At 34.5% G+C, this 13,899-nt stretch overlaps 9 protein-coding genes and 1 pseudogene across 10 annotated transcripts, besides 1 other annotated feature; 1 reads left to right on the forward strand and 9 right to left on the reverse strand.

The window, feature by feature from the left end:
• Positions 1 to 9,706: part of a mobile genetic element that runs on past the window's edge.
• Positions 1,250 to 1,570, reverse strand: TVAGG3_0160880 (organellar and viral DNA polymerase type B; the record flags this gene model as incomplete). The annotated part of the gene is made up of 1 exon (XM_051224972.1): positions 1,250 to 1,570. The coding sequence occupies one exon, from the start codon at positions 1,568 to 1,570 to the stop codon at positions 1,250 to 1,252; it is 321 nt and encodes a 106-aa protein (XP_051109958.1).
• On the reverse strand, positions 1,635 to 2,158 carry TVAGG3_0160890 (organellar and viral DNA polymerase type B; the record flags this gene model as incomplete). Its single annotated transcript, XM_051224973.1, has 1 exon — positions 1,635 to 2,158. A coding segment is annotated over one exon (524 nt), but the record flags the coding sequence as incomplete, so codon positions are not given.
• TVAGG3_0160900 (uncharacterized protein) lies at positions 2,372 to 3,034 on the reverse strand (the record flags this gene model as incomplete). Its single annotated transcript, XM_051224974.1, has 1 exon — positions 2,372 to 3,034. The coding sequence occupies one exon, from the start codon at positions 3,032 to 3,034 to the stop codon at positions 2,372 to 2,374; it is 663 nt and encodes a 220-aa protein (XP_051109960.1).
• TVAGG3_0160910 (uncharacterized protein) lies at positions 3,746 to 4,606 on the reverse strand (the record flags this gene model as incomplete). Its single annotated transcript, XM_051224975.1, has 1 exon — positions 3,746 to 4,606. One exon carries the CDS (start codon positions 4,604 to 4,606, stop codon positions 3,746 to 3,748), a length of 861 nt encoding a protein of 286 aa, XP_051109961.1.
• On the reverse strand, positions 4,661 to 6,796 carry TVAGG3_0160920 (annotated as a pseudogene). Its single transcript has one exon. A coding segment is annotated over exon 1 (2,136 nt).
• TVAGG3_0160930 (phage tail repeat-like family) lies at positions 6,844 to 7,428 on the reverse strand (the record flags this gene model as incomplete). Its single annotated transcript, XM_051224976.1, has 1 exon — positions 6,844 to 7,428. One exon carries the CDS (start codon positions 7,426 to 7,428, stop codon positions 6,844 to 6,846), a length of 585 nt encoding a protein of 194 aa, XP_051109962.1.
• TVAGG3_0160940 (uncharacterized protein) lies at positions 7,448 to 7,603 on the reverse strand (the record flags this gene model as incomplete). Its single annotated transcript, XM_051224977.1, has 1 exon — positions 7,448 to 7,603. One exon carries the CDS (start codon positions 7,601 to 7,603, stop codon positions 7,448 to 7,450), a length of 156 nt encoding a protein of 51 aa, XP_051109963.1.
• On the reverse strand, positions 7,623 to 8,024 carry TVAGG3_0160950 (uncharacterized protein; the record flags this gene model as incomplete). The annotated part of the gene is made up of 1 exon (XM_051224978.1): positions 7,623 to 8,024. The coding sequence occupies one exon, from the start codon at positions 8,022 to 8,024 to the stop codon at positions 7,623 to 7,625; it is 402 nt and encodes a 133-aa protein (XP_051109964.1).
• A 591-nt stretch (positions 9,707 to 10,297) lies between the features above and the next one.
• TVAGG3_0160960 (uncharacterized protein) lies at positions 10,298 to 11,145 on the forward strand (the record flags this gene model as incomplete). Its single annotated transcript, XM_001313522.2, has 1 exon — positions 10,298 to 11,145. A coding segment is annotated over one exon (848 nt), but the record flags the coding sequence as incomplete, so codon positions are not given.
• A 315-nt stretch (positions 11,146 to 11,460) lies between these two features.
• TVAGG3_0160970 (uncharacterized protein) lies at positions 11,461 to 11,772 on the reverse strand (the record flags this gene model as incomplete). Its single annotated transcript, XM_001313521.2, has 1 exon — positions 11,461 to 11,772. One exon carries the CDS (start codon positions 11,770 to 11,772, stop codon positions 11,461 to 11,463), a length of 312 nt encoding a protein of 103 aa, XP_001313522.2.
• Between the last annotated feature and the right edge of the window lie 2,127 nt (positions 11,773 to 13,899).

A 13,899-nucleotide genomic window follows, 5' to 3' on the forward strand; every position in this document is an offset into this window, starting at 1 on the left:
CAGTTATATCATGAAATTTGGTCATTTTTTCACGATTTCAGGGATTTTTTTTACGAAGTGTAAAAGTTCTCTTCGTCAAAAAAATACAGTTATATCATGAAATTTGGTCATTTTTTCACGATTTCAGGGATTTTTTTTACGAAGTGTAAAAGTTCTCTTCGTCAAAAAAATACAGTTATATCATGAAATTTGGTCATTTTTTCACGATTTCAGGGATTTTTTTTACGAAGTGTAAAAGTTCTCTTCGTCAAAAAAATACAGTTATATCATGAAATTTGGTCATTTTTTCACGATTTCAGGGATTTTTTTTACGAAGTGTAAAAGTTCTCTTCGTCAAAAAAATACAGTTATATCATGAAATTTGGTCATTTTTTCACGATTTTCATGTGTTTTAGGCGAGTAAGATTTTTTACTTACTCGCATTTTTTCACGATTTTCATGAGTTTTTTTTACGATTTTCGAATGGAATCTCTTTCCTCGATTTTTCGAGGGAAGCAAGCATATGAGGAAATTCATGATTTTTGGTCATTTTTTCACGATTTCAGGGATTTTTTTTACGAAGTGTAAAAGTTCTCTTCGTCAAAAAAATACAGTTATATCATGAAATTTGGTCATTTTTTCACGATTTTCATAGAGTTTTTTTACGAAGTGTAAAAGTTCTCTTCGTCAAAAAAATACAGTTATATCATGAAATTTGGTCATTTTTTCACGATTTTCATAGAGTTTTTTTACGAAGTGTAAAAGTTCTCTTCGTCAAAAAAATACAGTTATATCATGAAATTTGGTCATTTTTTCACGATTTCAGGGATTTTTTTTACGAAGTGTAAAAGTTCTCTTCGTCAAAAAAATACAGTTATATCATGAAATTTGGTCATTTTTTCACGATTTTCATAGAGTTTTTTTACGAAGTGTAAAAGTTCTCTTCGTCAAAAAAATACAGTTATATCATGAAATTTGGTCATTTTTTCACGATTTCAGGGATTTTTTTTACGAAGTGTAAAAGTTTTCTTCGTCAAAAAAATACAGTTATATCATGAAATTTGGTCATTTTTTTCAGCAAAAATATATTTTAGGTGTCACCAGGTCACTCGGTCACTCGGTCACTCGGTTAAATGAACTTCTCTGAAAAAGTGTGACAACATGACATTTTGACAACAACACAGGAAATAGACTTCTTCGTAAATGTTTTGTCAAAACCTCATCGTCAATGAGCGTAAATCAGACAAAAATATATTTCTACCATAAAGTTTCACAAGCGTTTTACATGGTAAACATTGTGAATTCGTGAAATCCTAAACAGTTTTGTAGCTTCTATTTCTTCTGTCAGTATGTCAAAAGTTTTCACAATGCCGAATGTTTCTTTATATTTCTTCTTGACGTCAGATAGAAGGAAATCGTCAGCAGTTGGATAGTTTTTGTTTAGAAATGTCAACATGTCCATTTTATCTTCTGCTGGTTTCTCTACTTCTTTCTTTAAGTCAGCATAGTCGTTTCGCATACGTTCTATCTCTTTGACGGAGTAGTTATATTTCCTCATTGCTGCTTTACATTTAGAACATTGTGGGTTCATTTTTGCATTGTACATTGAAACCTTACCTGCTAAAACAACTAAGGCGTAAATGGTTTTCTTTAACTCAAAGGCTGCTGGTTTTATCTGTTCATTCCATACCTTACCTCTTCTATCTTTATCTCTTATCTGCCATACACATTTTGCAACTAACGAAACAAAGTTGTCGTAGGTCTTAAATTCTTCAGATTTATATATGTCAATGAAATATACCATATCGCAGTCTTTGTCCATGACTTTGTGGTTGCAATGAAATCCAAGAAACTCATAGTTAACCTTACGTATGAACTTCTTAATTTCAACTGAGTCAGTTGCTTTGACTTCTATTTCATCGAATTCAGGAATAGTGAGCTTTTGTTGTTGTATTTCAGGAAGTTTAGGTAGATGTTCCACCAGGTCCTGCATTTCATAAAGATATTGTTCATTTGTTTCATCTTTTGCAGTGCAATCTAAATCTCCTTGGAGAAGTTCTTGCTTTATCTTCTGGATTTCTGTTTCGAAAGTATATGAAGAAGGAATGAAGCTTTTCATTTCTACTAACATTGAAGTTGGGTTCATGACTAACGAGTTTGGTGCTGTTGTTGCTAACATGTTCTTACAATAAAAATAAAAAATATTTTTTTTTAAAAAACTAAAATATATTTTTTATTTCCTGTGTTGTTGTCAAAATGTCATGTTGTCACCATTTTCAAAAAGATGTTAGTTGACCGAGTGACCGAGTGACCTGGTGACACCTAAAATATATTTTTGGTCATGGGCTATGCCCCGCCGCTTTGCGTCTTTTTGCCGAAAAAAATAGTTCATTTACTCACAATATTTTTGTACAAAACGACCCCAAACTTTTAACTTCTTTTCTGCAGCTTCTAATGAAATTTTAGCGAGTTCATATTCTCTAAATTCTCTCTTTAAATCTTCTTGTTCCCATTGGTCTAGTTCGTATGGAGAGTCTCTATAACCATAACATATCTCACGTTCATGTTCTATTTGTTTTTCGCACATTTTTCTAACTTCTTGTTCGAACAAAGGTTTAGCATTCTCTACTGTATCTTCAAGTTCTTCTTCATCTAATTTCTCATGAACTTTCTTGTCTATGGAGTCCAGAATTTTTCCAACTGCTATACAATATTTTGGAGAAGCCCACATTGCTATATAGTTTAGAAGTCTTGGGTCTACATACGTTCCTCTAACCTGTCTGATTTCATCAGGAATTCCTGCATGAATTTTGTATAAAAACCAACCGCCGGAATTCCGGCGGTTGCTATATTCTTCACAAAATGCCTTATAATACTCTTCCCAGGACTTATTTTCCAACAACTTTCTAAAGTCTTTCCTAAACTGCTGACACATCTTTGTTGCATTTATATAACCATCCTTGTCTCTACGTAAGACTTCAATACCGTTGTAAGTGCCTTTTGTGAATGTTTCGCCATTAGATTTGTTCGTGAACGTTTTTGCTTCGACTGACATTTCTGTTCTTACATACAAAATAAAAAAATATTTTTTTAAAAAAAACTAAAATATATTTTTGTCTGATTTACGCTCATTACGATGAAATCATGACAAAACATATACGAAGAAGTTTATTTCCTGTGTTGTTGTCAAAATGTCATGTTGTCACCATTTTCAAAAAGATGTTAGTTGACCGAGTGACCGAGTGACCGAGTGACCTGGTGACACCTAAAAACCATCTAACCTAAAATATATTTTTGCCGAATTCAGCAACAAAATTCAAGAATTTTGGTTGAAAGAATACGATGGAGCCAAAAGTGGCTCGACCTCTTCACCTAAAATATATTTTTTCTATCTTAAGGAAATTCATGAGTTTTGGTTGAAAGAATACAAATATTGTTCTGAAGCAGTGCAAGTCTTGTTCTGAAACAGTACAAATATTGTCTTGAAACAGTGCAAATATTGTTCTGAAGCAGTGCAAATATTGTTCTGAAACAGTACAAATATTGTTCTGAAACAGTGCAAATATTGTTCTGAAACAGAAAATTTTTCTCACAAATTGAGAGCTTTTACGGGAAATTTGTTCTGAAAAAGTACAAGTCTTGTTCTGAAAAAGTACAAGTATTGTTCTGAAAAAGTACAAGTATTGTTCTGAAGCAGTGCAAGTATTGTTCTGAAACAGTGCAAGTATTGTTCTGAAGCAGTGCAATGGACAACATCGAGCCACATTCAATACTTTTTCAGCACTTTTCCGTAGTTGTATATGAAAGACAATTCGAGATAAAAGTCATAGTACAATGGTATAATATGCTGCACACCGTTTGTTGTGAACCAAACTTGAAAGTCAGAGAAACTGTTACTAGGTGGTTCGTAGAATTTAGAAGCAAAGTCATAAAAGTCCTTACCGATACAAAGAAAACTGTTGTTGCTTGAACTGAAACTTGCATGACATATAACATTTTGAGGGTCAAACACGTTTCTATAAACTGTCAAATCTGCTGGTGGAAGTATAAATTTAAATGGACCATCTGGTGGTAATGGTTCGTTCTGGTTTAGTAACCGAAGAAATTGTGCCCAAGAACGTTTGTCTACTCCCCAATATAAAAAATCTGTATCTCTTGGAGGGTTAATTTCAATCTTTTGAAATGAAACGGTGGAGTTCATCTTGTCATATTCTAGTTTCAGATAGTATGTTCCATTTAGTAAAGAGTCGTATTTTTCTTGAAATTCCCAGTAGTATTTGTTCATTTGAGTTTGAAAGTCATTTAGAGTTTTCTCAAGACTTTCGTCTGAACGAATTGTAAAGATTTTCATTTCGTCAAATTTTTCTATTAGACCATCAGAACCTTTATACTGCCCATGAAAATATACTGCGAACATAAAAGCGTTAGTTCTATTTGAAAACAAAACTCTTCTAAATCCTATTGCCTTTGCATCTGAAGGACTTTGAAGCCAACGAATTGGATAGTCAAACCTGTAAGCTCCGGATGAAATTTCTTCATCTGAAATATTCCTACCAGCATTTGTAAAGATATAGTCTAACGGTTTTGTATCTGCTACTTTTGTTCTTTGTTTTTCAACCTGAAGCATTTAATATATGTAAAAATATACTGTTTTAAAAACGTTTTTACTTCATGCAATGTTTTACTTCATGCAATGTTTTATTTCTGTGCCGTCTTCAAGTATGCCCCAGTACTTACGCTTGGAGAGGACATGAACTTCGGAAAATACCTTATCTAGCTTAAAACAGCCCATCTTTTCACCGACCATTCCCATTTCAATGAGTTTGTTGTATCCTTCTTCGTTCGTCATGAGTGCGTCAATGTTCTCATAGTAAACCTTCACTTTGGATTTGACTTCGGAGAAGAATTTGTTGTAGTTGTCAAGGACTGCCTTTGCGAACTGAGGGTAAGACCAATGTTCGACAATAGGTTTTAATGTGGTTACTAAGCCACTTTGACCTTGAGTAAATTCGTACTTCAAAACAAAAGGAGAAAACCTTTCAACAAAGTTGTCGACCTTCTCATAGTGTTTACTCTTCATCGCTTGAGGTTTCTTAATGGAATATCCCCATGTCGAATTCATAAGCAATTTGAGTGTCATTGCAAGTTTGGGGTTTGAAGCTTTCCTAATATCATACAGTTGTTGTATGACTTTTCCAACTGTATAGTTCCTTCCCGGGAACTCACCATCTTCGTTTGGAATTCCAGTCGGAATATATTGGACAAACCTCATGTATGCAGCGTTAAGGTCGACATAGTATATTTTTTCATCTGAGTCGAACTTGTCGCAACCTATTGGTCCAGTTTGTGGAAATTCAAGTGAGTCTCTTATCTTCTGAGAAACTTCTCCTGTTATCTCATAAACATCGTCGAAGCAACCTGTTTCATATAAAACCTTCTGACCTAACTCAGATGCTCTCCAATACAATTTGACGTCAATTGGATGTCTCAATGGAAGTTTGTTTATAGCATCTTGAAGTTCTTGCAACCTCATTGGAAGTTCTTCTGGTTCAGGTTGGTATCCGAACAATCCAACTCCTTTTGGAACTGTGTACTTCTTTTGTGCTAGAACTTTGTCTGGAACAACTTTTGGTCTTGCTAACAATGAAAAGTTTGTTTCGTCTTTGGTACAAAAGTTTCTGTCAGCTTGTCATCTGGAATTGGTTCCAACAAACCTTTCTCGAAAAGAATGTTAACAGCTCTGACAATGTTGCACTTGCCTTTTCCGAACAATGGGTTTGTAAGACTTTCGTTCAACATGAAGTGGTTGTGGACAAGTACAATCTTCAACCATGGTAAGTCTTTGTCAACAACATAGTCGTCATGTGAAGAACCTTTAGCTGTAGGTATGTTGACTCGGATATTCACATTTGCCAACGGTGCAATTTTTGCCAATTGACCTCTGAGAATGTACCTTGTCTTCACACATGACTCAAGATACTTCATCTTCTCATCTGTAACAAGACCAGAGTTCCTGAGACATGTAAGAATACAAGGTTCGTTGACAATTTTTCAATTGAATTGTAAATTCCATACCTTGTCAAGTCAATGTCAGACTTATTTCTGAAGGGGAAGTATCCAGCATGTTGTCTGACTGCTTGAGGGTTAGGTTGGTACCATTCGAACTTGACACTTGCAATTCCTTCAATTGCATTCAAAATGTCTGAGTCGGAGTCAACCATTTGTTCTCTCTTTGTAGTCTTGAAAGCGTCAAGAAGTTGTGCGGCTGTTGTGACATTGCCATGTGCATAGTAAATGTGACCATCCAAATCTGTTATGGTCAATCTGAGATTGTGTCCTTTCTTATTTCCGTCTTGAATTGCAGCAAGTACACCCATGAAGCCTTCTTTGTTCTTTCCTTCGTCAAAGTTTACTGTAAAGGTTCGACCAGATGTAATTTGACTTCTAACTTCACGGTACTTTTCATATGCATATCTTGTTCTTTCCATGGGAGCATGTGTGTCTTCACCTTTTCTTTTTTCCTTCTCAAAGGATGCAATTGTTCGTCATGTTTCCAGTAGAATCTGGCAAAGCCGTCGTGTCCTTCAACTTGAGGTTCACTAACATCGAAAGGCATGTCCATAAGACGTTCTTCTTCTAACCTCTCTAGTCTGTTTGGATAATTTGCACGTGCTGTTTCCAAATCCATTTCGTAGCGAAGACCAGACAATTTGTCATAGACTTTTATGAGTCTTCCCTTCCTATATTTAAAATTCTTCGAAACTCTCCAACCATATCTTTGTAACTCTGCTTTTATTCTAGCAGATTTTCTATCCATTCTATATGGGGGCATTTTTATAAAAATAAAAAAATATTTTTTTTCCTTTACTTAACATAACCGCCTGCTGCCATAAGTCTTTGACGCCAACCCATACCAGCTAATGAAGGTTGACTTGGTTTAGTTTGGAAACTAAACTTTGGTTTTGGTTTATCTTCAGTTTTTGGTTTTTCTTCTTCTATTGGTTTTTCGTCACTTTTCGGTTCCTTTGACTTTACTTCACTTGCAGGAACAGTTGTGTCGTCAACATCTTCATAAATATCATATGCCATTTGTTTTTGTTTTCCTTTCAACTTTTTGTGTTTGTTGTAAAGTTTAGAATATTTCGACTCTAAGTCAATGAGATGTTCTATAATGAACTGTTGGTCAGTGAAGTAAACTTTTCCATCTGTTGTCTCGAAAGCTCCTTCAGACTTCAATATTTTATTTGTGAGAGTCTGTTTCTTTTTTGAGATACTAGCCGTTCCATTTTTATGAAAAGTGACTTTGTAGTTAGGATTTGTATTTCCAGACCTGGCACTTTCTATTATTGAATTTTTCTCTTCATCTGTAAGTTCTTTGACAGGTTTTGACAATGGTTCTGAACTTTTTGTTTGTGGTGTCAAATCTACCGTTTCAACTTCTTCGGTCATTTCATCTCAGTAAAAAATTTTAGTTTGGTTTGTTTTCAACTGGTTGTTTAGGTTTTTTAAGTCGGTCTAAAACTTCCTGAGGTATAGGAAGAACTTGACAAACACGTGGTGGTGTAACTGCTGGAAGCCGACAAATCCATCTTGAACCCATTTGTCTCAATGCTGTATTGTTCATTTCATCTCAGTAAAAAATTTTACATTCCCCACGTTTGAGGCGGTTGAGGTTGGTTATTGTTTACCCACTGTTGTGCATGGTTATATCCTCTGTTAAAGAATCTTTCACCTTGGTCCATATAGTGCCCTGCTTGGTTATAGTAGTCATTTGCTTTGTTATAGTAGTTTCCTGCTTGTCTTCCTACATTGTCCATCCATCCTTGAACTTTTCCTCTTGTTTCAGGATTTGGAATAAGATTTGCTGCATCTCGTGCTACATCCCAACCTTTCTGTACAGTTTGTATAATAGGTTGTGCTTTCTCTTTCAGTATACCTAATGTACTCAAAATCTTCCTTCCAATTCCAAATGCACCTCTGGCTATTGTTCCCACTGCGGGCAAAAATCTAGATGCGACTCCTGCTAATGCGCCAAATAAACCCATTTCTTATGGGTTAAAAATGACGAATTCAAACAAGGACCCCCATGTTTCTAAGGCAACAAAGAAAGCACTCATGGTAAAAATCTTTAGTTCAACACCAAATGCTTGGTTTATGGATATCTTGGAAAACATTCCGAGGTATAGAGAAGATGGACCACCATACTGGCTAATATTTGTTGGTCAAAACACAAGATACTGTGAAGCCATACCATTATGGTCCAAAAATATTTTAGATGTGAAAACTGCTTTGACAATATTCGTTGACAAATACCATCCAACAAAACTGACATCTGACTATGAAAGTTCTTTCAAATCAGATGATGTAAAAAACTATCTGCGTTCAAAAAATGTAAACCAATATTTCATTGTCGACCAAAACCATTCTGCTCTTGGTGTCATTGACGGTTGTATAAAAATGTTAAGAGACTTAAACCAACCACAAGGTGGTGAAGCAAATGAAATGTCATATGACGACAAGTATAGACACTTCTCCATGGCAAAGATGAGACAAGTTTTAAATATTTACAATAGCCGTAAACAAAAAGGTTTGGGAAACCACTCCCCTGAAGAAATGAAAAACAACCCTGACTTAGAGAAAGACTATATATTTAACAATTTAGTCAAAAGAGACAAACAAGAAAGAATGCCGGGCTTCAAACTTCAGAAAGGTGACAAAGTAAAAATAGAAATACCTAAACGCGACCCATATGAAAATACTATTGACTATGACAACAATGGAACCCGACAGGTACTCACATTCGTGTTCGTAAAAATAGAAGAAAGTATACAAGAGAATATTATGAAGTTTTAGGCAAACATGGCAAAATGTACACACTGCAAGCAGAAGATAAAACTACTATTGTCAGACCTCGTTTCAAACTTGTTAAGGTTCAAGGTGGTATACTTTCAAAGACAGTTCCTAACAAATATAAGACAACTCCTGACGAATATGCTAAAGAAGTTGAAAATGACGACTAAGCATTTCTATACCATGCGTAAACTGTCATGTAAGGTGGCATGTAGTCTTTACTTTGTCCCGTTGTTTGCGTATATCCTGAAACCAAATGTGTATGGCTTCCTCCTCCCTGAGTGTCATCCCAGTAACAATTTATAGCAAACTGAACGTCGTCTTTAACATCATATCCTTTACCTTTTGTCATTCCTGTCCAATCCCAATATCTATGCTTATGCCAACCTTCTAGAGATGTAGTTAAATCTACGTAGTGACTGTGTGCAGGTAAATTTTCACCTGAAATCGTTTTACTTCCACCTGTTTCCTTTGAAGAGTTTGCACAATACAAAAACCTGTCGACTATTTGAGTCCAAGTTCCAAAACCAAGTACTACTTCTGGTCTGGTAGAGTTCATTGAAACATATAATGAGCCAACCGGGTAAATAAGATTCGGCAAAATTTGTTTAAGCACCTTGAGTTCCTGTCTTAGATGCATAATACTATTGTCATTAGATATCAAAGTATCTACAAGACTTGTTGCCGGTGGTATTGTTGGACCTTTACTTGGCAAGGTTGTGTTTAGTGTAATATCATCTGCTGTAAAAGTTGTAAAACTTGTATGTGTATGAGTCTTATTTGCTTTCTTCTCTAACTCATCGTTAACATATGTTTTATCCGCTTTGTCATCTAACTTTTCTTGAAGTTCATCTACGTCATAGATGTTATGTGTATGATGTTTTTGTGGGTATGTTCTTTCTGTCCATGCGAAAATATAGTCTTTTGTTGCATCTACATATCCAGCTATCCATGTCGAGTCTGCTTTTGTATTCCTTAACTCTGTAACACCTTTCTCAAGCTCTTTCAACTGTTGTCCATCTTCCATTAAACCTCTGGTATGACTTGAAACCGTTTGTGCCAACATATCTACAGTTTCTTTGTCAGCTTTCTTTTCAACATCCTCTTTTGTTGCATATGTTGCATCTGCTCTGTCATGTTCTTCTTGAACTTTTTCAATGACATACTCTTTGTCAGCTTTGTTGTCAACATCTGCTTTCAAAAGAAGTTCATTTATAGGCTTCTCGTTTAAAGTTCCTTTTGTTGGATTTATACAGACAGTATGGTTCTTATTGTCTTGAAACAGAAACTCATCTGTCATTGGGTTCATTGTCAGTTTTAAGTTTCCTTCTTTCAATGACTCAGATATCTTAGAATAGTTTGAAAAGTTTGTTGTGTTCTTATTTAGAGCTTGTATAATGAGTTGTCGGTTGTGTTGTATTTCTCTCATAGACGCTGTTTCTTTCGACATTTTTATTCTAGATAAAATATGCTTTCAATAGAAAAAGAAAATTCAAGAGTTGCTACAACTAAACCATTAGATGAACTTTTTACTAATGTCGGTCAAAAGTTTGAGACAGAGACCGTAAAGCATGAAGGCTATCGTTTTGACTACCCATTGAGATGGCTAAGAGACCCATCTGTCACAAAAGCTATTGGCTTTCGTAGAATGAAGTTCATTTCAGAAGCCATACATGGTTTCCCATTTACGGTCGGTTTTGAAGTTCGATACTATAACAAAGAAAAACGTACGTATGAGAAATTTGAACAGGGAAAACTTTTACAAGTGAATTTGCTTGTAAACTTAGAAACAACTCTTCAAGCTTTTCAAGAAAAAATAAACGATATCTATCTCGAATATGCAAACCAGTTTAACATTGACGAAGGAGAATACCATCTCGATATTGTTTATGACAGGAAAAATGCAACTGTTAAAATCGATAGAATAGAAGACCTTGGAGAAAACGTTTATATTTCTACAAAATATAACAACTTGGCATGGTATAGATTTTTGAGGATGTTAAATCAGCCTGCAGAATATCCAGTACACCCGAACTTTTATGAAGTCGAAAACCCTAATGGAACATATGAAAATGTTTTCGACCAAGATGCTATTATCGTTCATGCTTCATTTTCTGGCGCCCAAAACTCTTTTTTATGCTTGGCAAATGACTTTTACGAAAAACCTACAAAGTTATATGAACCACCGAGTGGAAGTATTTCAGACTTTCAAGTATGGTTTACTACAGATGGAAGAAAGAGAATAATTCCATTATACCATGCGTTTTACTTAGAACTTAGTTTCATATACAACTACTATCGAACGGTAAAATATAATTTTTTAATACGGTTGAGGTGTTGGATTTGGTTGCCAACTAGACTGTGGTGCAGGTTCAGGCTATTGTATAACAGGAGCTTGTTCTTCTGGTTCAGGGTCTTTAGGTATAATACCAACGAACTGACCTACTCTTTTACCAATATTTTTGACTCCGTTCCAAATTCCTCTTCCGACAGATTTTATTCCATTCCATATACCTCTTCCAACATTTCGAAAGAAGTTTCCTATTCTTCCAAAGAAACCCATTTTACTATATGTAAAAATCTAATGTCCGCCTAGTCTTTTGCGTTTCCTGTTTGAGTTCCATAGCATCTTTAACTGGAGCTCATACATCTGTTTCTCCTCTGGTAGAAAACATATTCTGGGTCAACTCCTGTGTTCGCGTCATCTGCATAAAGTTGTTTATATCCCACTTCAGGGTTTGTATAAAACTCTTTCCATCTCATATTTGCATACCATGGTGGCAAACCTAACGCAGCGTCATTTGACATGGCAGTTTGCATTTGTACATCTGTTGGCACTTGACCATAGTTTGCCATTGCAGTTTGTATTCTAACTTCATTTGGAATATTCTCTGGGTTTGGTTGTCCAGGTTGCTGTGCATTCGCTAAGTTCTGTGCGTCCATTTAATATTAGATAAAAATATCTCTTACGAGTACATATACTGAACATTTGCAGGCATTGGTTCATCTTCATATTCTCTGTACTTTTCTGCCACGTCAAATAAGTAAATGACACAATGGAAAAAACCTAAAACAAGTAGTCCTATTTCAAACCACATTTACTTACCAATAAAATTTCTTTGTTATGACACTTTCTCCGGTTTATAGGACCTCTCTCATATTCTATCTTGTCATATCTAAACTCATAGTCATGTATGTCCTCTAACCATCTCATAACGGTTTCCAAACCACTTTTATCGGATGTAAAGTAAAAGCATGGATGGTTATGTAAAACGTCTAAAGTTTCTAAAGAGTCTCTCAAAGTCCAGTCTACTTGGTATTGAAAATCCCATGTGTTATAGAACGGCGGGTCTACTATAAAGAAAACATTTTCCTTGTCTTTATATTTTTCATACAACTCTGTCCAATGACATCTCACAAACTCTATACCCTCAATATATTTTTCTATGTTCTTTTTGAAAACCTTTGTATAGTTAAGATATAAAACTTTTGACATAAGTGTTTCAATGTCATGAACTCTTATAGAACCACTATATAATAGTCTAGCAGATATACTATCCCAGTCTATATATTCTGCTTTTTTCAAAACCTCTCTCACAATATTTTTCTTATCTAATGGTATACTTTCCATCTTACCTATAGGTATCTTTTCTTTTAACTCTTTCAATATTTTGTTTGTGTCTGGAATATGTTTGAGACGGTTCATATAGTTGTCGAAGTCATTGCATATAATCTTTGAGTCAGGGAATACGGTATGGCACAAATGGGATATATAGAACCTTCCACCGAACAAATCTACAAATGTTAGACCATTCGGTAGTTTCTTAAGTTCTCTCAATAGAATATCTTTACATCTACTCTTATTTCCAAAGAAGGGTAACGGTGGTTTTGTAAAATTCATTTTATATATAATAAAAATGTTTTTTTCCTGAAAAGTGACAGAAAAGTGACAAAACATGAAAACTACTCGGTCAAAGTCTTGTCAGTTTTGTAAAATAACCGTCCTATCTTGTTTTAAAATGGAGAAAAGGCTTCTCAAAGTATACTTCCTTGGAACGCCCGTAACTTTTCTGTAGCGACGATAGACCCTTACTTGTCCGGACATAGTTATACTATTTTGAGTGCTCTACAAAAAAAGTCAACAGCGACGACTCTCAAAAAATTTTATGGGCTAGAAGGGGCGCAGCCCCTGGAAAGCCCCCTATACCCAAAAAAACCTCATTTTATACTAAACATCTTCGGGGCTAGAGGGCACGAAGTGCCTGGAAGCCCCACTACCTTTTTTTTTTTTTTTTTTTTCATTATGGTAGTGAATCTTTCATTCATGAAAATAATTATTTCTAATTTCTTTTACTCTCTCATACATACTAGATTTAAAGAATTCAGAACTTTTACCATAATCTCCTAAATGTTTTCTTATCCCTAACGTGTGCCAGTTATTATATGAAACTGAATAAACTTTATCTTTATCTTTACACCTTTCATCACTTCCAATATATTTATATCTCAGTTTTGATTTAGCATTTTCATATTCATTAGCGTTTAATAATTCACAGTCTTCCTTTTTAAATTGATGTTTAAGATATTCAGGATTTAATACTCTACGTTTATATGCTCCTAACTTAGTTCTAAAGGTTTTTCTACAAAATTTAGGAATTCCATCCTCTTTAATGTCATCAATGATTTCCATTTCATTATTTTCAATTTCTTCTTCTCGTTTATGAGGTCTTTGATTATGACTCCATTGATTCCATGAAATTAAATATTCTTTATCATTATATTTATACCTCATTAGCTTATTTTGGCTTTCATATTCATTTAATAATTCACAATCTTCATTTTTAAATTGAAGTTTAACCCATTCAGGATTTAAACAATGTTTAATTAATCGCGGAATATCTGACATCATCTATATATAGCTTCTTTTATAAAAGATAAAAAAATAAATTATTTTAAAATTAATGTTAATTTTTTAATGCGTTTAGTATATAATATTTATTACTAATTTATTTAATAATGTCGCGCTTTCTTACGAATTCATGACTTAAAAAACGTAAGAAAAAATTTTAT

The sequence above is a fragment of the Trichomonas vaginalis genome, chromosome IV (genome assembly GCF_026262505.1).
Source record: "Trichomonas vaginalis G3 chromosome IV, whole genome shotgun sequence".
Taxonomy (NCBI): domain Eukaryota; phylum Parabasalia; order Trichomonadida; family Trichomonadidae; genus Trichomonas; species Trichomonas vaginalis.